The sequence below is a fragment of the Elgaria multicarinata genome, chromosome 2 (assembly GCF_023053635.1).
Source record: "Elgaria multicarinata webbii isolate HBS135686 ecotype San Diego chromosome 2, rElgMul1.1.pri, whole genome shotgun sequence".
Lineage (NCBI taxonomy): Eukaryota > Metazoa > Chordata > Lepidosauria > Squamata > Anguidae > Elgaria > Elgaria multicarinata.
Genome location: NC_086172.1, coordinates 93,905,923 through 93,929,054, shown reverse-complemented (window position 1 = coordinate 93,929,054; position 23,132 = coordinate 93,905,923). Strand labels below are relative to the sequence as shown.

Sequence of the window (23,132 nt, the reverse complement as noted above, 5' to 3'; positions counted from 1 at the left end):
AGTAAGGTTGTTGCAATGGGCTCCCCAGCCTTCCATGGAGGCATCGGTAGCGATCGTTACCGAAGGCGATGGTCGTTGAAACGGAACGCCCTCCAACAAATTCCCCATCGAGCGCCACCATTTCAGCGATGCCCGTACTTGTTTCGGGATGGAGAGAAAAGTTCTGTGGGCGTTGAGGCGAAGGTCGAACGTTCTCAGAAACCATCCTTGTAAAACTCTCATGCGAAGCCTCGCAAACGTGATGACGGCCGTAGTGGCTGCCATCAAGCCCAGTAGCCTTTGAACTGTCCAGGCTGAGTGTCTTGTTCGCTTCTCGATATCGACGATGGAGTCGTGAAGCGTCTTTGCTCTGGCCAGAGGAAGGAAAGCTTTGCCATCCAGGGATGATAAGGTCACCCCTATAAAGTCTATCTTCCTTTGAGGCGTTAGAATGGACTTCTCTTCGTTGACCCAGAGGCCTAACGAGTTCAATAAATTGAGGGTCGTAGATATATTGTCTCGTAGCGTGGATTTGTTCTCCGCTACCAGCAGCCAGTCGTCCAGGTATGGATAGATGAAAATTTGTTTTTGTCTTAGGTGGGCGCAGACGACTGCCATCGTCTTCGTGAAGACCCTGGGCGCCGTCGAAAGTCCGAAAGGAAGAACGGAAAATTGGAATTGTTGAGTTCCAATGGCGAATCGCAGGTAAGGTTGATGTGATTCCCTGATCGCTATATGGAAATAAGCATCCCTCAAATCTACCACCGCGAACCAAAGGCCTGCGTGAAGGAGTTGGAGTACCGAAGAAACCGTTGTCATACGGAACTTCTTGGGGCTGATATAGTTGTTCAGATTTCTTAGGTCCATGATAGGTCGAAGACCGCCATCCTTCTTCGGGACCGTGAAGTAGCGGGAGAAGAATCCCTGGTTGATTTGATGTGGTGGCACCGGGGAGATAGCTCCCTTCGATAGTAGGGTTTGGACTTCTAGGAGAAGAGGTGCGGACGGTGCTGTTACTTTCGGTCCCGAAGGAGGAGGAAGGACATCGAATTCGATGGCGTAGCCCTGCTTGATGATAGTGAGCACCCAGGAGTCGGTTGTTATTAACTCCCACTGATGGAAATGGGGTGCTAGGCGGTTCAAAAATGGTGGTAGATTTGGGGCACGGGAGTCAAACCCGCTGTTTTTTGCTAAAGTCAGGTTGACGTTTATCCCCTTGGAATCGACTTTGGAAGGGTCTCTTCTTCTGCAATTGCTGTTGTTGTTGCCTAGGATTGGGTTGATAATATGGCCTGTTTTGGTATTGTTGGGCAGGTGGTTTTGTCCAACGACGCGGTTTGTATTGTTGGGATGGTGCATTGAAACCCATCCTTCTAGCTGTCGTACGGGCCTTATAGATGGTATCTAGTGCCTCGTCCGTCTTGGAGTTGAAAAGTCCTTCCCCGTCAAAGGGTAGGCTTTCAATTCTGGTTTTAGTCTCCGTTGTTAAATTAGCAGATCTGAGCCAAGCGTGTCTTCTTAAGGCTACGGCGCCCATCATAGCCTTGGAATGGCAATCCGTCTGGTGTCTCGCTGTGGACAGTTGCTGCCTGGCTATGGCAGTAGCTTCAGATTGAAATACCCTGGCTAATTCCCTCTTATCTTCTGGAAGGTGATCACACAGTGACCCTATCTTCTGCCAAAGAAATAGTTGATACCGGGCCATTGTTGCCTCATAAGTGGCTGCTCTGATGCCAAGTGATGAGGAAGAATAGATTTTCCTCCCAGTTACATCGAGCTTCCTGCCCTCTTTGTCGGTAGGTGCCGAGTGGGTTCTTTGTGATCGGCCTTGTGCCGATTCCACAACTATGGAGTTGGGTTTTGGGTGTTGTAATAGAAAACCCGCGTCCTTGTCTTGAATTCTGTACATAGACTCTAATTTCCTAGAATTAGGCTGATTAGATGTAGGAGTCTTCCATGCTAGCTGGGCAGTTTGTATTAACGTTTGAGGCAATGGGATGGCCACCGGTGCATTATCTTCGGTATGGAAGACATCATAGATCTTGTCTTGCACCTGATCTTCTGGTTTTTGAATATCTAAACCTAGGGATTGAGCCATTCTTAGGACGTGTTCAGCAAATCTCCCAGAGTCATCAGACGGCGAAGCTGGGTCAGTTGAGTAGACCGCGTCTTCTGGTGATGGGATTGATGGAGCGATAGAGAGTGCAGATTCCGAATCCGAAGGGTAGTCATTGTCTGGTGAAGAGGGCGCCTCAATTTGCTGTTGAATAGGCTGCAGCGCTTGATCTTGTTGTGGTGCTGGTCGATGCGGAGACGCATCGGCTCGACGTCGAAGGGTTGATGCTGGCGATGAATGGTGAGACAACGGAGGAGCCACCGGCATTCGACAGACCCTTGTTGGAGGCGGCGGATAAGCAAAATATGCTTCCGGAGGGTATTGTAGCCTCCTTCCCTCGGGAAGGTAGTCGTGTGGCCGATAGCCTTCCCAGTCATAGTACCTATTTTCAGGTCTATAGTAAGCAACTTGGGAAGATCGATCCCAATCCGGCCTAGGAGACTGCTGCACTTCCACTGGAGCAGGTCTAGGGGTTCCAAGTCTAGGCACTTCGGCTGCCTCATCTGTTGTTGTGAGGCGTGCCGGGTCTCGTGTTGAGGCCGCTGAGGCCGAATCTCTGATTTCCCCCTCTGAAAGGCTCGGGGGCTCATGTTGTCTTTTCCTAGCGGGTGTCGATACCATAGACGGTATCGATGGCTGGTTCGGTACCGAAGAAGTTGCCGTCGCTGTCGGTAGCGAGGTCGGCACGGTACTGCTGGATTTTGATTTTCCAGAATGCCTCGGTGAGGACTTTTCCAGCCTTTTCTTCTTTTTCTTCTTCTTCTCCATTTCGGAGGATCTAGGAGTCCGGGCTTTTATTGAAAGTTTTTTAGCCGCGGAGCTCGCTAGCGACCGTCCTGGCGTGAGGGGTATCTCAGCCCTATAGTGCGCCACGGTCTCATCTCCTACTACGAACGAGGATATTTCAAGTTCAGTATCGGAGGTTTTTGTAGGTGGTTTGTCCATTTTGGCCTTCTTTGGCTCGGTAGCTCGAAGCGCCTTCTCCCACAAGATAGAGCGAAGTCTGTCTGCTCTATTTTTGCGCGTCTGCTTTGTGAACGCCATACAGTGGTGGCACGATTGAACTTTGTGGCTCTCTCCTAAGCAGAGTACACACAAAGAATGCCCGTCCGTAGGCGGGAGTTTAGCCCCACAGGACACGCATTTACGAAATGGGGCCTTCACTGCCATTCGCCTCAGCCGAAGCGTTGAAAGTTTGTACTATATCTACTAACTAAATTTTTTTTTTTTTTTTTTTTTTTTTTAGGAGAAAAAGATAGAAGAAGAAAAGGTAAGTATTAATAAGTAATAAAGTATTAAGTAGAAGAGGTTGAAATAGTTCTTTTCTGGAGGTATAGAAACTAGCGTCTAGCACGATGGCGGACGGAAAAAAACTGAGGTAAGGGCGGGAACCCACGGTACATGCGCAGTGGCGTGGGGGAGGGGTTCCCGCCCAAAAGCGTGTCGCTTAGCTATTGGAGGTTCCGATCTAGGTCTCAGCGCAGGCGCAGAGCCCATATGTGTGATGCATAGAGACCACGATGAAGAAATGTTTTAAATAAATAAACAGACCCAAAAGACGTAGGAAATTTAGTCCTACTGATTCCAAGAGTTCCAGTAATGAGTAACAAAAAGTGGCTGAGTAGGAAGAAAGTGCCCAGATGCAAGGATGAGAATGGGTACTCCATTCCAGAAGGCAAAGGCAAAGGAGCAGGAATGATGACATCCTTCCCTGTTTCTAGGGAGCATTTGCCAGGAAAAAATCTTTAAAGGGAAGCATACAACCCATGCTGTTATACGAAAAGCAGTTTAGGCTTCAAGTTGCTAATAATATGCATCATGTGGTTTACAGAGGAGTACACAGCTCTGTGCCAGCAGGAGGAGGAGGCAATGTACAGTGTTCCAGATGTCATCTAATGGTTTCTAATAGTTTGGTGGTAGAGTTGGGTATTGCCTTCTCCAGTGGTACTGGGCATTTTATTTATTTATTCATTCATTTATTTATTTATTTATTACATTTTTATACCGCTCAATAGCCAAAGCTCTCTGGGCGGTTCACAAAAAGTCATACCCTTGGTTGGTGGCTACAGGTTGCATAAGCAGTTCATGCCATTGCCCATCAGCACTTGAGGGCAGACATGCCAGCAGCGCAATGTCGCTTCCTGCATTATGGCCAAATGCGATAAACTGCAAGCAATGAAGCAATGGCTGGTTTTCAAACCAGCCTAGTATGTGGCTCCTGTCCTCCCTCTCTCTCTCTCTTCACTGTGGGCATCATGTGAATTAGATCTTAGCACCTTATACATTCACAAATATAGTCCCGTGCAGGAATGTCCAAAGCCACACTGAAGGTTTGTTTGGTTTTTACCAAACCAAGGCAAGGTATCTCTACCTCCAGCTAAGACACTTGTTTTGTGGTGTGATACACAAGACATGATATTGACTGGAGCATTATTATTAGGGAGAGATTAAAACAGCTGTACATTATGCTGAAGCACTCACTGTTCCTTTTACAGACAGACGGTCCTGGATTACAAGCAGCACTTGACCATTTAAATCACTACAACAACCAGATTTAACCAGCTGGGCCATATTCTCTTAGGCAGGGCCTGTTGACCTCCTCAGTCACAGCTGCTCAAGTGAAATTCTGATTAGACAACTTATTTCCAGAAGCCAAAGGACTCTGATTAAATATATTTACTTAGACACTTTAAAGTCTTTAAATGTGCATTCATTTCCTCGCAACTGCCAGTTGCAGTAAGGCTACAAACACGATATACAGTAAGGATGATATGTGATAACAAATGACATAAAAAGGACATCCCTGCCACACACAATTTTTTTTTCCCCCATAGGAGAAAGGCCATATGTTTATTAAAGTTGAACGACAACTGGAAGGCTGTACGGTCCACTGCTGGGATGGACAACTAGCTCAGCAGCGAAGGCCACATCAAAAATATATTATAAATCAGAAGGTCACAGTCAATTTGCATATGTTAGTTGCAATAATTGGCCTCATTTGCATACCATTTTATGAAATTGGAAAATGCAAGCTACGGTTTGAATTTACTACCATTTTCCTACAATATGCCGTCCTGAAATTGGTATCCCCAAATGTGGAAAATATATGTCAGCTTCATTTTATTTGCAGAAGCCCACAGGCAAACCAACTGTGCCTTGGGAATGCATGTTGGCCATCTCTGTTGCACAGGTTAGAGTATGTAATGGATTCCAGGGCTCTGACTGATCAAAATAAATTTATTTTCAAACCATGGGGCCCTTAGATTTGTCTGGTTAACTCTATAACCATTTTCTCTGATATGACTGCCCAGTATCATAGCCAAGAATCTATTATTTCTTTCTAATCTATTATATTCCAGTATACCTGGAATATAATTGGTGAGGCCTGAATTTATACACACTGATCTTGGCAACAGTCAAATGCCTTCAGAAATTGGTTATTTCAATTCTACCAAGACATGATATGTTACTGAAACTAATTGCTTACGCTATTTTTTTGAGGGTAGCCAAAACGTTCTTGAAATTAGCTGCTGAAGGATTAACCTTTTTAGGTCTGTTCACAAATCAGGTGACAGACTGGGTTACATACAACAATGTGAAGCCTGTATATGCACTGTAGATTTTCCCATCAGACCCTTATAAACTCCATCAATGTAAAATGCCTGTCCCATTCTAGTGCAATCTGCAGAAAAAAGATAGAAATTACTGTTTAGTTAATAACTTGTGGATACATTTGCTTTATCTTACCTCAAACTAATGACAACCAAACGTATCCCAACAATTATACTGTGTTCCTTTTTAATGGGAAGAAAACTCACACTGGCCCTGTTCAGTTGACACACTAAGTCACAATGGTTAAGCATTTTCAGCTAAACATTGTGGCTTAGCGTACCATGTGAACCATGACTTAATGTATCATGTGAACCATTCCTAACCATGGTGGCTACATAACCATGTTTTAAAGACGCTTACTAACCATTTGCTGCAAAAGGGTTAGCAGCCTAACCATGGGTTAGCAAGTTGTCTGAATAGGCCCAATATCTGAAATTCTGTAGTATGATGCCATAAAGCAAGCAATATCTGCTGTAATTTTTTTTTTTACTGCTATTTCATTATTTTAAAAATTCACTGTAAGTTCAAATGGCTATTTCCAGCAACAGGCAACCAACTTTCCTCATTTCAACAATCCACCAAAGAGTGTGAAACTAATGCACAGAAAGATGTAGCCGACATTAAATATACAAATATGTAGAATTATTTATTCCAGTGTAAGGACAATTTTATCAGTCACTGCAACACCTTTCCCCATCTGGTAAAGATATCAATCATGAAGCATTCTTAAATTCACTCATTTTTTCTGTTATTTCTGTGTGAATGTGCCTCATTGCCATTAACAGTGCAATCCTATACGTGTCCACTCTGAACATGTAAGTCCCACAGAGTTCAATTGAGCTTACTGACTGATAAGTAGGTATAGGATTGAAGCTGAAATTAGCGACAGCACAAGCTAATAAAGATGAAGGGCAGAATCACAAACTGAGGTTTAGTGGGTGCAACAGATCTTACAAATCTTTGTATGCACAAACTGCAAATAAAATACTCTCAAATCACATCTTAGCTGCTTTTCAATGTGATCAACAACCATTTTATAGCACTGTAGGGAAAGATGAGCCCGAATACAATTTAAATTTTAAAATGTTTCCATAGTCTAACTATCAAATTGAAGCCAGCAACTTATTCTGAAAGAAAGAAAAAATGAACGTCAAAACTCCAAATTTGAAGACAGATGGCTATATAAAAAAATAAAAAAAACTGGGACATTATCACTGTGGAGAAGCTTAAGACACCTTTATAGAACATATTTAACTATGTGTTTGTCATATAAAAACCAAGCCAAGAAACAGATGTAGAATCTGTTATGGGGCTACTTTTACATATAGTTCTACCTCCCCATTTATAGATGTGGTGCTGTATCAGTTCTACAATAGCAAAGTCTTAAAAATTTAATCTTGCCATTCTGAATCAACCCCCACCCCCCGCCATCTTCCTTATTCTGTCATCAAAATCTATGGGCCTGAGCCTATTGCCAGGATTTGGACCCAATGATATCTGTCCTGTTACAAATTTTGTCTTGTGAACTAGACTGTGGAAATTTATATCAAATATATTTATATCTGAAAGACAGCAGAAGAGATTTTATGCTGTATTCTCCAATATGCCACATAAAACAGTTTGTGTCAGTGCAGTGTGCTAACAGATGTAGGAGGAAACCCAGGCATCTGAGTAAGGTGGCGGCGGCGGCGGCGGCGGCTGCTTCTTCTTCTTCTTCTTCTTCTTCTTCTTCCAGATCCCAAAGATAAACCACAAACAGCCCTTTGTAAAGCATAGGAGTTTGCTTGGATAGGCATAGAATTAATTTCATCACACAATACCATATGCTTAAATTCTATTAAAATCAGTGGGACTGAAGCACACAAAATAGTGCTCTGGAATGGTAGAATAATTTATTACCAGAAACTACTTATACAAAGCCTTGAACGCCTTGCCCTATCTACCAAATGCTTCACAACTTTAGCCTCATCAAAGAACATTTTTAATTTCCTGAAGCGTAGTCCAACAGGCTCATGGTGCCATTTAAAAAACAGTTCTCATATACCAAAGAAGCACAACTCCCAAAATGGGAAGTGTAGAATTCCCATAGGTAATATCTGTTCTTCACTTGCATTCTTTCCCAACCCCAGTCATCCTTGGCCTGCATGAAATCTCCTCGAAGTATTAAACACAGATTGAGGAATAAATTGACATAAGCATTCTAGATGAATTCCTGTACCATAAAAAAGCAGATCCAGTCATACTAGCAAACATTCTATTCATTCCATAAATTTCAACCAGAATCTTGTTGGATTAATTACCTAACTCAAAATACATTTAGATCTCACTTGACGCAATCTTTCACAATTTGTGCGTCTCATGTGTGAGTATGGATGTACACAGACAAATATAACAATTGGCACTGATCAGTAAATCTGTAAATATGGCTGAACTAAGTTCTTATCAATTATGATCTTGAATGTGTAATTCATTATTTAAAATATACTAAAGAGAAATAAATTGCAGTTTTAAATTCGTAATTTTGCATTGCTGCTGTTTTTATCTGGTTGAGTTTTTATACTGTATTTTATATTATGGTTTTATATTGTTGTTTTATACTCTGAATGTTTTTAATTTTTGTGAACCACCCAGAGAGCTCCGGCTATTGGGCGGTATAGAAATGTAATAAATAAATAAATAAATAAATAAATTACAATCTGCTTAGTCCACACATACCTTCCTGCTCAGTTCTGGTCATCTCCTCTAGTTTCTTCTGTTTCAGGGTGTCCACCACATCGGCAAGGCTTCCTTTGCGGCGTTCTGGAGTTCCGAAATTAACACTGGTCATTAGCTCACTGCGATCGCGACCTCCTTCTTCGGGCTTATGTGGTGAGGTAGAAGTATTTCGGAAGGAATACAACGAACATAATTTATTACTTTCTGACTCCTGTAAAGAAACAAGACAACAATGCAAGAATAAATAAAGTCTCCAAGTATCAGGAACTTTTATTACAAGGCAGCAACAGGACATCTTAAAATATTAGAGCTGAGCCAAAACAATTTTAGTTTCATTTTCATTTTCGCTATTGGCAGATTCCATTGTTGTTATATGCAGGTTATGCTGTCATCTTTAACCCAACTGGATTTAAAGCAAACATTATGGGCCTTTTCAGATTATTGTTATAAAAACTCATTGACTATCAACTTTGTAAAATCTAAAATTATTGTTTTCTCAAAATCATGGAAAAGGTTTTACTGAACATTAAAGAGAAATATTTTGGGACAGGTTAAACAATTTATCTACTTAGTGCTCCATTTTCAATATAATTCCAAATACAAATCACAACATAAATGTGCATTTGAATCTACAAATTGCAGTGTGCCTGCAGTTGTTCATGTCAATTATACCTAAGATGGCTATATACTACAAAGGAACATAGGAAGTTGCCTTTTACTGAGTCAAACCTTTGGTCGATCTAGTCCAGTAGTGTCGATACTGATTGGCAACAGATCTCCAGGGTTTCAGGCAGAATTTTTCCAGCCCGACCTGGAGATGCCTGCAATTGAATTTGGGACCTTCTGCATGTAATTAAAGTTCTCTGCCATTAAGCTACGGCCCTTCTACACAGCCGTCAACGTATTTAAAGGTAAGTCATGGGCTCAGTTATTATATGTTATCCCTACATGAGTTGAAATGACCAATTCTGCTTGGGGGGAAACTCAGATATTTCTTCCTACACCACATTTTGGGGATGCGTAACTGTGTAAGCTATGCAGCCATGTGTTTGGGAAAGGGTGTTGGACTGTGGAAACCAGAACATGGGCCCAGCCAGACCCTAACTTTTGGCTACATCTTCAATTTTCTTTATCAACATTTAGTTTTGTACAGCTTCAGTTATCAAACTCATAAACCAGTAAATGGTTCCATATAATCCTATGAAAAGTTATCATGGTTAAAAAAATGGCTTGAGGTCTTGCTACTTGACGGACTGTCTCCTCCCATCTGAACTTGCCCATCCTTTAAGATGAGCTGCTGTGCTAATGCCTTCAGCGGAATGGCTGGTGGCAACATGCCAGAGGCATAGTTAGTGGCAGCACCCCATGTGTGGAACTCCCTGCCTGAAAAGGTTAGGTCATCTTCCTCTTTATGTGTGTCCTGCCAGCAAATGAAGACATTTCTCGTTAAACAAGTATTTGACTCTGCTGTTGCTTAATTTTAGTTATTGACTCTTCTGGTGTTTTGTGTGTGTTTACTGCTGCATTTAGCTTGTTTTAGCTTGTTAATGTGCACAGGTTGTACATATGTTAAATGTAACATGTGAACACCCCTGTTCTTACTTCCTCTCCTACACCAGTAGGTTGTTGTGAAGATAAAAAGGGATAGGATAACAATCATGCAGGACTTGAGCAGTTGAAGAAGAGGATAAAAATATACTTTTTAGAAGGATTTTAACATATTGATTTGTTTTTGTCACTTACTTATAGTTATTTATTCATAATTCTTTGTTTAAGTTGAGCATGCCCAGTAGAGTTCTTCAGTGTTCTGACAGGGAGCTGGTAAAATCAGAACATGTATATGTAGCAAGAGGGGCAGAAACCTGCAACTCTTCACTTGCTATCTTAGTTTTTGGTATTTATTTATACTGCCATAGGTGTTTTCCCATTATAAATACAAAATCTTTTTAACTGAGGTCTAGGGAGTAGCAGAGTGAAGTTAAAGATCTGACCGTGGTTGGATAAATTGGGTTTTGTGAATAGTCAGTAAATAGGGTAAATTTCACAAAAAATCAGCTCAGTGCTTTTTTAATTAGTTAAGTGCTCCAAACTATTCAAGTCAATAAGATCTTCTTATCACATAAGTTAAGCATACCCAGGGCAGTTTTTCTTTCAGCTTTCTACTGGAGTCCCCTTGTAACATAAAATCCCTCTTACAAAAATGGAGTTTTCACAGCATTCTAGTTTCAAAATGAAACTGAGTATGCATGGGATAACTCTGCCAGCAGTTGCTTCCATAGGCTTTAATGGGGCAGGAAAACCTCAATAATTAGTAGCACTATATATTTGTTATAATTATGTTGTATTGTATCTTGAGGACCACTCTTAGAGAGAGATTATGACTAAGGTTTTGTTTTCGTAGATTAGGGGTATTCCTAATTTTGAAGTGATCTATTTACTACCCTATTTCTTCGATTCTAAGACACACTTTTCCCCCCATATAAACATCTCTAAAAATGGGGTCTGTCTTAGAATCGTGGGTGTGTCTTAGTGTTTTTTTTTCTGTTGGTGGTACTGAAATTAGTGTGCGTCTTACAATCGATGGCATCTTACAATCGAAGAAATACGGTATGTGAGCAGGACGTATGTGTGACATTCTGTTTGCTGTGGCTGCCTCTAGTTTAGAAGCAAAATTGTCCAACTGATAGCAGTTCCTGTCATGCAGACCATCTGATATAATACAGTACTATTAAAGATTATGTTCTTGCATTGTATATCCATTTCTGTGTTAAAAAGCCTGTTGATGCTATCCTATGCATATTTAGATAGAAAAAAAATCATACTACTCCCAGCATGATTAGCAGGGGAATTCTGGGTGTTGTATAACTTTTTTCTATCTAACATGCATAGGATTGTGCCCTAAATTGATGTAATCCCAGTAGCCATTTACAGTTTATGAGTGTTAAGGTTCTCATGTTTAGTTTTGATTTTGCTCATTTTGATTTACCTTTTTGAAACAACCTTTAATTATAAACAAACAAGGTTTGTTTGACCTCCCTGAATTATTACATAGTTGGTTCAGCTTAGAGCCACCCCAGACACTGTACTCTCCTAATCCATATGTGATGTATACCTACACACTTGCACATTTATATATATTCCACTGCATGTATATGCAGCAGAGATCCATAAATGGTTGCAAATTCCCACCACATATACACTGATGTGTGAAGAGTCACTATACACAGAATAATATTTAAGCAAAGCAAATGATTTTGTATTATAGAGCACTATTCTAATTTGCTGGTTCTTTGCAGACCACCATTTTTTCTAATGTTATGGCCAGCATATGTGAGACTGCCTGAAAGGTTTCTGAATTAAACCTCAGTTTGTTCTGCTGTATTCCAGTGCAGCAATTTAAACACATGGGGTGACTAGAAAAGGGGAAATCTTTACTACCTAGTGGATAGACCTTGCTAGGTTTGTGCATGCTCTGTTTCACTAAAAGCTAGTCAAGACACTGTTCTTAGGACACAAGAATAGAGCTTCGGCTATGGGACGGTATATAAATTTAATAAAAAAATAAAATGGAGTTCAGTTCTAATTCAACACTGATTATCATTTGTTCTGGAAAGGCCTTTGGAAACTTTTCTTTATGTCGGCATTTCCCGAACTGCCACTCTCCAGGTGTTTTGGACTACAAATCCCAGAATTCCTGAATATTGGGCTGGGGCTGATGAAAGTTGAAGTCCAAAACATCTGGAGGGCACCAGATTAGGGAAGGGTGATTATGTGATTGTCAACCTGAAAGGAGACCCACAGTTAGCCACTGGTAGTACAAGAATGGTAATTGGACATAGTGCCTAGACATATAGAAAAGCATGGGAACAAAAGAACATAAAAAGCTGCCTTATAACTCAGAATTTCAGTCCACCTAGCTCAATATTGTCTAAACCAGGGATGGGCAGATGTTTTGGCCTACAACTCCCTTCAGCCATAACCAGCATAGCCAATACTGAAGAATAATGGGAGTTGCAGGCAAAAATATCTGGAGTGCCTCAAGTTGTCCATCCCTGGTCTATAATGACTGGCAGAAGCTGTCCAGAGTTTCATAGAGGAGTCTTCTGCAGCCCTAGCTAGAGATGCTGGGGATTGAACTAGGGGCCACATGAAGTATGTGCTCTGCCACTGAACTACAGCCCTTCTGTATAAGGACACATACATACGTGTTCTGCCATTGTTGTAGTTTTAGTATTCAGCAATGATCTTTTAACCTCATAGAATAAAAGGTTGCACTGTTGATTTCCACTTCCTCCTCTCCCCTTTCCCCCCCCCCCCCCGTCTTTCAGTTTCAAAATACAGAAAACAAATCAGGTTATCATGGCACCATGTTTGGATGGAAGTATCATCATTACCATTTCAATGAAAGGACCACCGAGTAAATGTCCATGGATATATGCCACATGTCAAATTAAAAGCCTCTAAGTCAAGTGCCTTAGATAAGGTTAGCTGTTGACAACATTGTGAGACATGCACTACAAACTTGTAGAGATTAAAGAGTGCTGTGTCAAAAGGCAGAACAAACAACAAACAATGGGCAACTGTGGTTACTAAGGGCCACTGACCTCGGAGATGATGTTGATGACAAATCATCATTCATTGGTGCAATATATGTTTAGCATGGCATTGTTGCCAGCACCTACAAAGGAGGCAGCACTTGTAAAAATGCTGGAAATATGTTCCATTCACCGAGACACACATGTAAAAGAAGTGTTTGCATTTCAGAGAAAGCACCAACATACTCAAACATACAATATGGCTCAATGTACGTCATGCACAATTTCCACAATTAACTCTCTGCTTTTAATCACTTCATATTTTTTTTTAGAATATCCTACCCTTTCACTTAAGACCCACTGAAATGAATGGGGCATAAGAAATTAACTGTGTGCTTTATTTCAATGGAACTTAAGAGAGCTTCATTTCCTCTAGACAGTACCCTTTGAGCTTTACTTAGCATGTCGGAAAAGTGCTGGGGAAATGGGAAGTAAATGTTAGCAGAGTTTGACTAAAAGGCCACGTGCCCTTTTGTAGAATCAGCAAAAGAACCATACTTCAACATGTAATACTCACCATATCCCATGATATTTTAAAAATACCAAACCAAGGTCTGGCTGACCTCTGTTTTGTCAATGTCTTCCCCGTCCCCTTCCTCCCATTGTTTCAACTTCTCTTTTAGGGCAAACCACTGTTTGCCGATACAACAGCACCAGAAAACTATGGTTTCCATTGCCTTCCAAACTTACAATTTGAATTGGGGTTTCCAATTTAGTTTGGAGGGGGTAGCGCAAACCATAGTTTGCTTATTTGGATGTGATGGAAACATGGTTTTCCCAACCAAAGAACCCAGGATGTGAATTTGGACTAAATTAACCCCAGAATTGGACTCAATAGCTAAACCATGGCAATTAGGGGTGTGCACGGACCCCCCGCTTCGCCCCGCGGGCCGATCCGAAAATTTCAGATCGGCCCACTCCGGGCTGCTCCGCCCATAGTCCGCTCCTCTACGCTGCGGAGCTCCGGCTCCAAATCAGAGCTCCGCAGTGGAGGGGAGTGGCGCCAGGTAAGGCCCCCCTCCCTCCTCTCCCTTATCTGCAGAGCGGCCTAGACTTCCTGGTTGAGCCGTGGGCTCAATTGAAGAAGCTGAGAGACCGCGGACGGACGCAGGTAAGGGAGAGGAGGGAGGGGGGTTTACCGGGCCCCGCCACCGCCGCCGCCCGTGCGGCGGCGACGGCAGAGCCTGGTAAGGGACCAAGGGGGAGGGGGGCCTTACCTGCATCCATCCACGGTCCCTCGGCTTCTTCAATTGAGCCCGCGGCTCAATTGAAGAAGCCAAGGGACCGCGGACGGATGCAGGTAAGGGAGAGGAGGGAGGGGGTTTACCGGGCGACAGCGACGGCGGCAGGGCCTGGTAAACCCCACTTACCTTTCTTGCGGAGCTCCGGATCGAGGCGAAGGATCCGCCTTCACCTCGATCCGGAGCTCCGCAACGCTCCGCCGGCTCCCCAATCCTCTTTGCCTCCACTTTAAGGGGAGGCAAAGCACCCCGCTCCGCTTCTAATTCGCCAGTCCAATTAGAAGCGAAGCACATCCCTAATGGCGATTACACATGAGCCAGCCCTGCATGCTGAAAATTGTGGATAAAAGGAGGAAGGATTCATTTCTCTAAGAGGAGCATGTATTGTAAGACCTGTTCTTCAAAAAAATTCAAGATTGAATTACAAAAGGAAGGCATATTTTAAGAGCATGTGTTGTGATGCTTTAAAAACAACAACAACCAAAAACCAGAGATATAGGTGAACAACAATATATGTCCTGGAACAGCCAATGCCTTTTTCCCTAAATGCTCTGACTGCAATGAAGTTCTACCAAGTCTCTAAAGAAAGTGGCCTATTCAGTTTTAAAGGAAATTGATTGGTAGAACTATAACGCTACAGTTCCTCTCTAGAATACTCTTTATTGAACCTTGTAACACAGCACAGTCCTAAATTGTGGCTTAGGGCAAAACTAGCCGGCTTCCATTAAAATGGGGGTTGGTTTACCAGGGTCTCCATGCTAATGGATAAAACCACCGCACAAGTTCAAGGCTCTGCAGGCAGTCTTTCTTCTGAAGTCTATTTAGAACACTGCTTTCCTTTTATAACTTTTTTGGAATCAGACATTAGCATACCTTCGTGCTTAGGTATGAAGGCTGTCAAGTATTTATTTAATTAGTAGCGCCTCTAAATATTTTTTTCCTGGATCACCTATGTTGCTTCAGGTCACTTTGATTTTAGTTTCCATGAATGTATTGATCATCCTTTCCCTTCTTTATATACTTGTTTAGACAGATTTTGCCCCACAAATTTTGTCACACTCTCCCTAGTGCTGTCATTGCGTTGGATCTTGGAAAATGCAAGAACCCAACAAATGGGGCTTCCCTTCCTCTTCATTCCTGTTGCAGCCCCTATGCGCCCCCACCCCCCAAAGATTCCTCAGAGTTGGAGGAGCCTCTGGAACAACCTGGGATGTGATGCAAGGGAACTGCAGCTGGAGGAAGGAATTGATGAAAATTTGCCCCACGCACCCACCCACCCACTTTTCTTGCACGGCAAAAGTACCTTCGACTGATGGAAGCAGCTTTTTGGAATGGACCCACTGTTCTTCAATTTATGGGTGTCACATAAGTTTTTGTTCTTTTTTTTTAATGACATATCTATCTATGCAGGGGGAGGTGTTATTTCACCAGTAATCCAATAATATAAGATAGCATAAGGTACATTCATTTTAACTTTCCTCTGACCTTATGAAATTCTAGAACTCCCCAAACATTTTTTATTTTTCTCCACTTAATTTATTGTGTTTAGCACAAGATCCAAAGAGCACTGAAATTCCTTTCTCAACATCTGACATGGTGTGGTTCAACTAGCCCCCTGACCCGGATCACATGGAAACTTCCGTGCATGACTACGCACAGACTGACTACATGCTGCACATATGGATGCTAGGAGATGGAGCTACTCAGCCTGCATGACATGAGGAGCAGGGCTAGCTGGTGTATCCCTGCTCCACTCTCACATGTTGGTCTACACATTAGTAATAACTTCTGCATAGGGCTATTGTCAAAGCATAATCTGGTGGCAGCTGCAGAATCATGAAAATCTGAATTGTCAGTTTAACAAAGCAACATTAGCCCACATGGTTATGGGGAAAGCTTGAAAATGTGTATGGACTTTCTGATTATTGCCTATCAGGCAGAGTACACGGGGAATTCCAGTTACTCAAGAGGTGGTCCTTCTCCATTTAATATACATACATTTAATATACCTACTCCATTTAATATACCTACAGTTCCATGCCTCTACTCACAACTGTACAATATCATACATGTCCCAATCCACGACCACCCTTGTGATAAATTACACAAATGAATGTCCCAAACAAATTGTGCAACATATCATATGTTAAGCTCACCTAACTGGGTATTTTTCAATGAAAAAAGTTCCTGTTTGCTTTGAAAGGCATTCTAATCAAAACTGCATGCCCTCTGGAGCCAAAGGTCAACAAAGGTGAGTGAAAGGAATTTCTCTCCGTGCATATAGATCATGTCAAGAAGAATTTTTCACTTTAGTGTTTTTTTCCATTTGTGAAAAACAACACTGCAACATAACGCCTGAGCCTTTGTTCTTTAAATGCTGGAGGTATGCATGGTGTTACAATAAGGTACAGTTTTCTGTTATTCACAATGTATCATCAAAACAATGTCATCACAAACTGGCTCATATGAAAATAGAGGAAACCGTATTTTGACATTGGAAAGGCTAAACTAGGGGGGATCTATACTACTGCCTTTAAAGCGCTTTAAAGCACTTTGAAAACGTTTTGAAAACTGTATATACAGTGTGTCCTGGGCCCCAACAGTTGTCAAAACCGTTATAAAGCGCCTAAAAGCAGTAGTGTAGATCCCTCCTAGGACAACCCTAATTCTAGAGAAGTACTGTCCCTTTAAAATAACCAGGGACTGAATGGAATTTCTTTCCTATCAGCTGTAGAAGGTATGTGGTCAACAGCAAACCTGCACAAGCGGAAAAGGCATTCAAGAGATTAAGCAAGAAAATGGAAAGACTATTAGTTTATCTAATAATAGCTGGAGTATATTATGAAAATCCAAAGTAGTAACAAGTGCATTTTCTCCTTGTTAGACAATCAACCACCTCCAATGGATTTAGAGGCGTATAATTTGAGACATCTAGAAATAAAATGGGACTGTTACTTAAGGACATTTAAAAGCCATCAGGACATTTGACAGAGCAGAGCTGATAGTGAGGCAACAAGATGCACTTTCTGGGTATGAACAAGAAGTCTAGATTTGAACTGAGTGAAAATTGCAGTTGCAGACTGGACAGGTGGGAAAAAGGGGTGCAAGGAAGACCTTTCCTTGACATCTTCCTTAGGAATCTGACCCATCTATGGTATTAGCTACTTGAAAGGCAACTCACTGTAGTAATAATTTGTTAGGTGCCTAACAGAGGGTTATATGCTTCAGCAAATATCTGAAGGATTCCCATACGTTTGATGTATAAGCCTAGGGTTATTTCCATCATTTACTCTTTCAGCATTCTCATACATTTTGCTTTAAGAGGAAAATAAAATATTAACTGAAAGGTGTTGTAGTCCATCAAGCAATTCTACCTATCTATATAATATCTTTTAATATATGCAATCCACAGAAACATCTGCAGAAGACCCATTTCTGCTTTCATGATTGCTCCTCTTTGCATCAGATCCCATTATGGACATGCAATAAACTCTGAAAGCATCTGCTGATTGTGCATCTGCTCTACTCTAGCATACAAATCCTCTCCTCCACCACACCTCTAGTCAGTTTTGATATTGCATGGGGCTATCCAGGTACAGTAAAAGTTGAGTTGAGAATCCTAGTTAAATCCAGTGGCCAAAGGATTAGCCTGGTTTATTGTAACCCTGGTTTGATGGCCATACATAATGCTGAAACAGGGTAGAAGGGAGAAAACAGAATGGATACATAAGAATGTCCTCATAAGCCTGTCGCCAGTACTAAACTCTTGTTGCAGGATGTCCAAACCAAGTGACAGTACTTTATTTTCCATCATTTGTAGTTTATGGAAGGAAAATGGTTTTTAATTACAACAACCTTGTGTGTCCTGGAGCTAATCTGTGGTCACTCAAATAGATTGTGGGCCTGAGCCCCAATGATCCTGGACTCTATTAAGACAAGGTGAATATTCGCTGGTCTTTATGAGGTTTACCAGAGCCAGCTGGTTATTCTTATTGCCTTAAGAGCAAGATCAGATAAGCAATATATTCCTTTTCTCAGTAAAGCTCTCCTCTTTCAAATGAGAGGAATCTCCAAAAATTATAGCCCTGTGCACACTGGGGTCAGATAAGATTGCCACTACAGCACTTACTCTCTTTAAGCCAAATACAGAAAAATGCCCGCCAGCAGAGTGTAGTGCCCTATGTCCAGTTTCAGCACTTTGTTAAGAACAGAAAACAGAAAATCAATTAGTAACAACAAGGAGGAGAAATGAGCAAACATGGGTAAATGAGTATAATTTAAGATTTGATCATAAATTGGAAGCTATTAATGCCCTCCTGTTCAGTAGCCAACAAGAATACTTGCAAACACAAGAAAACTGCTACTTCTATAGGAGTTCAAAGAAAACATCTATATGAATGGCCAGCAAAGCAAAAACTAAATGTTAGTAACGTGAACAAGTTGTTTGAGCTCTTCATTTCTATGCGGTTGAGGTTTCTTGGTTATAAAGAGGTATTTATCATTCACTGCATTTAATAACACACACACACATTTTAACACCCCAGGAAAGCTGGATATCCAGGGTGGTTTTTATTCCAAAAGCTGGCAGAAAGCTGGCACTTGGCGCCTGAATGGAGTTAACATATAATGAAAGCAAATGTTTACAAAAACCGTTTCCAGTCATTACATTAATATAAGGCCTTCTTGTTTTCGAGGTTCCAGCAAAACAGATATAAAAGAATGGGTCCAATGTGTGTTTCCATTTCTTAAAGAAGTTCCTCAATAAAAATTGAACCTCTAGGTAAATCAAATATGTTTTAAGCATAGACAACGAATAACTAGGACTAAACTATATGTTGCACTGCAGACACATGTAATAGTCCAACACCCTTTAAGCTCTTTATAGCAAACGGAGTGAGGAAACGCTTAACCCTTACCCTACCAACAACTTTTCCCTTTAAACTGCTCCTACCTACCAGACTCATGATTCCAAGGTAAAACTAAGTCAATACAAGGCAACAAAGTCAATATTGATGAAGTTATACTGGGAGGGTTGAAATCTAAATTATTTGCATCTCAGATTTCAAAGTGCTACACTAATACAAGAAATCACCAAGATGCCTTTGGGCAGTAGAGCCCTTGCAACTGCTACTGTGGCCTGCATAGAACTGCAGCTTTACCTAGGAGCAAGTCCCACTGAATAGGGAGCTATCTCCAAGCACTGGGCGTTAAGGCTATGATCCAAAGGCAGCAGAGCAGTGAGATCAGTAACCCTTATCTAGATGAAAAGAAATGTAGTTGTGTTTACATCCCATTAAGGGAATGTAACTGCAAATGACTTTCATTAAATCTGAGGTCATTGCCAGACAAGAAACCTCCAAAATATGGAAAACCTTCAGAAGCAGTTTCTGGTGCAATAAGCTATGGTATGAAAGAGAACAGTACATACAATAATGTTTTTACACACATAAAGGAGCTCTTTCTATTACTGCTTTATGCAAACAAACAGCATATGGAAAGTCTCCCAATGAGGGGCTACCTGTTCCTAAGGAATTAATTAAGTCAAATAATAATGATGAATTAAATGTTGAAATCTATTATATCCACACTTTCCCTTGTTCCTGAGCTACAAGAATATAGGGCAGAAATAAAAACTGACACTGGATAAGGGCTTAAAATAATGAGAGATACTTACCATGGCCACAGTAGCCAAACATTTTCAGAGGGGATGAAAGTTGACATATTTATGAAGGATTGTAGGTTCTCAAGGTGGCTTGCTCAAAAAAGAAAAAGAAAAAAGCCACGCAAGTCACCTTGTGAAAAATGACCTGGGTTCAGACAACACGGTAACTCATGGTTCAACAAACAACCCACAGTTTAAGAAACAACTCGCACTCAACCACTGAGTGTGGATTAGTGTGTTGTGTAAACTCAGACAGAAGAGGCAGGTAGCTCAGGTTTGAGCTCTGCAAGCTCTGGAAAGTGCCTTTTGTGGGGGAGCTGCCTCTCTTTGGAGATCTGACGTGGGACAGTGGGTTTGGCTATCTGTTAACATGTTTAAGCCATGGCTCCACCTATGTTCACCCTGTATATTTGAAAATAAACTCAAATATTACAAAATGCCAGAAGCCTCCAATGACCACCTTCCCAAGAAAATCAAATGGGTGTAAGCACTCTGGTTCTGGACCATCTCACCACTCGGAGAAGAAGGGCAAGCTGAAGTGTAACACCATATATTGAAAATATACTTTAAAAGTAAAACTGAGGTTTTATTGAGCAGCCTTGCTCACACATCAAACCTGCTGCACTGTAAAGCGTTCCATTTTAAATGCCAGAACAAAATTGGATAAATTCAGGCACTTTCACCTATACATACAAACCCTTCATTGTATACATTTACGAGGCCTTCAATGCATGCTTTGAAGCACCTGCAGTGGAATGTCAGGAGAAAGCTATGTAGCCCTTGTGTTTCTATATGGTAAACATTGCTGAACCATTGTAAGCATCACATAAAAAGAAGACATTTATGAGACATAAAGGTATCTCATAAAACTGCTATGAATTAGGAGAGCCCTGCTCAAACCCCAGAAGAGATTATCCTTATAAACATGCAGAAATGTTGCTGCAACCTGTACGTGAATGTCAATGATACAGTATGTTAAAAGATTCATCTTTCAAGGCACTGATAGTCCTCGTTGCTGGGATTGTTCATAACTTCAGAAACTAAAATAAATGCCCATGCTGTCTTTTCCTCCCTCCACACCAACATTTCACATACACAGCTTCATTCTGCCAAACAAAGATACAGAACCCATTCTGCACACACACACACACACCTCAAGCTGTCAAAGTACAAAAGAAAACGCAAAAAAAATCTCATGCAGATGTAGTAAAATACTGGATTTTATCTTCTGGCAGGTGTTCAATATGCAGCCCACATAATCACATGTTAATGACTGGAGTGTGTTAATCAGCATGCATACCTGATTTCTTCTCATCCAAAGGGGAAAAGAAACCAAACAATTTAGAGCATGCAAATGCTGCTACTTTCAAAACGCACATTGTAAATGCACTGCAATGGGATGGAAAAACAGCTTCCATTACTGTTATCCACAGAGGACAAAACAACTGCAAAGGATGCAATGCCCATCAGCTAAACCATATCCAGTTAAAAGCGGAAGTTCAATACTCAGTTATTAGTTCAGAGATCAGGCCTTTATAGAAGCAACATCTTCTCACTATAAATATTTTTCTCACCCGATTACCTGCGGTTACTCAGCAGAGGTGATATCACTCTGAACGTGCTCAGAGGCACTTCTGCTTCACGAGTCTCAGAATCCTTGCATTTTGACAAGGCTGAGACCTGGCAAGTCCATGCATTTCTTTGTGAAGGAGATAAAATTTGTGAACTGAAATTCATTTTGCAGCACATAACTTGCTAGTTCCACTGAGTCCAAGGAGGCTTACTCTCAAGAAATAACAATGTATACTTATTCCCAAGTAAGTGTGCATAGGATTGAAGCCTTACAATGCAATGTTATGAATGTCTACCATTGAGTTCCATGAGACTGATGATAACGATGATGATAATTAAAGTACCATTAAGCAATAAGTTTGATGATGATGATGATGATGATGATGATGATGGAGAAGAAGGAGGAGGAGGAGGAGGAGGAGGAAAATTTATATACTCTTTATTTGAAGTTTTATACTCCTGAAGTGTACAGGACTGCCATCCTAGATGAACCTACTAAGGTGTAAACACAATTACTTACTTCCCACTGTGAATAAGATAACATGAATAGGATTATTGCATTATTCTATTTACCAGTCCTTCATGGTAGAAAGCATCAGTTATCTTGGGGTGGATATACACCGCAGTCTATGAAAAAAATAGTTGGTAGAGTACTCCCTCAGAGAAAGAAATATGTTCAGATACTAGGGTGACCATATGAAAAGGAGGGCAGGGCTAACAGTATCTAACAGTTGTATAGATAAGGAAATTTCAGAAGCTGTCATTTTTATGCATGCAGCACCTGGTGAAATTACCTCTTTATCACAACGTTAAATTTGTTTTTAATGGACCCCAGAATTGCTGTTTTTAAATGGATACTGTTGTTTTTATACTGTTGTTTTATGTTTCTGATGGTTTTTAAAATTTTGTATACTTTTTAATGTTTACCATTTTTAACTGTTGTAAACCACCCAGAGAGCTTCGGCTGTGGGGTGGTATATAAATGTAATAAATAAATAAATAAATAAATAAATAAATAAATAAATAAAATATGATTAGATGTGGGGGAGTCCTACAATTCCAAGCATACCCCAGCCATTATGGATTGGCTGTAGAAATGCTAGGAATTGTAGTACTTTTTCCATTTTAAACATGCTTAGGATGGCACCCTTAGACCTTTAGGAAAGATAAGATTAACCACCACTAAACAGAAAGGAGACACAGAAAAACTAAACACATTTGAAGCAATCATTCCATGTCTTCCACTTGTACATCAATATCCATTTCCACACAACTATTTAGTCTTCTCAGTCTATTTTTAGTCAATTTCAGTTGCAATTCTAAGCACACTTACTATTTATTTATAAGATTTCTAAACTGCCCATTAGCCAAAGCTCTTTAAGTAGTAAGTCACAGTGAACATAGCGGAATTTACTCTCAAGTATACACATGTATAGAATTGTGTCATTGTTCTATTTACTGTTATCTATTCAAGCAGATCCTTTGTGGCAGACATAATCAGTTATCGAGGGGCAGATCTACACCACAGACTTAGCCATGCCTTCTCCTGAGGAAGTCATAGGAAATTAGTTCTATCTATAAGAGAGAAAGATCTCTAACAAAGAATTCACAGCAACCCTTGAATTCAGAGCCAGTGTGGT

The 23,132-nt window shown here is 41.0% G+C and overlaps 1 protein-coding gene across 14 annotated transcripts in view; it reads right to left on the bottom strand.

The window, feature by feature from the left end:
* SOX6 (SRY-box transcription factor 6) overlaps window positions 1–23,132 on the bottom strand; it is a 530,518-nt gene that overhangs the window by 289,315 nt on the left and 218,071 nt on the right. For all 14 annotated transcript variants that reach the window (XM_063117232.1, XM_063117231.1, XM_063117230.1 and 11 more), the window contains one exon: window positions 8,423–8,633. In XM_063117232.1, the coding sequence (XP_062973302.1) occupies window positions 8,423–8,633 (211 nt within the window). The remainder of the gene's footprint in view (window positions 1–8,422; window positions 8,634–23,132) is intronic.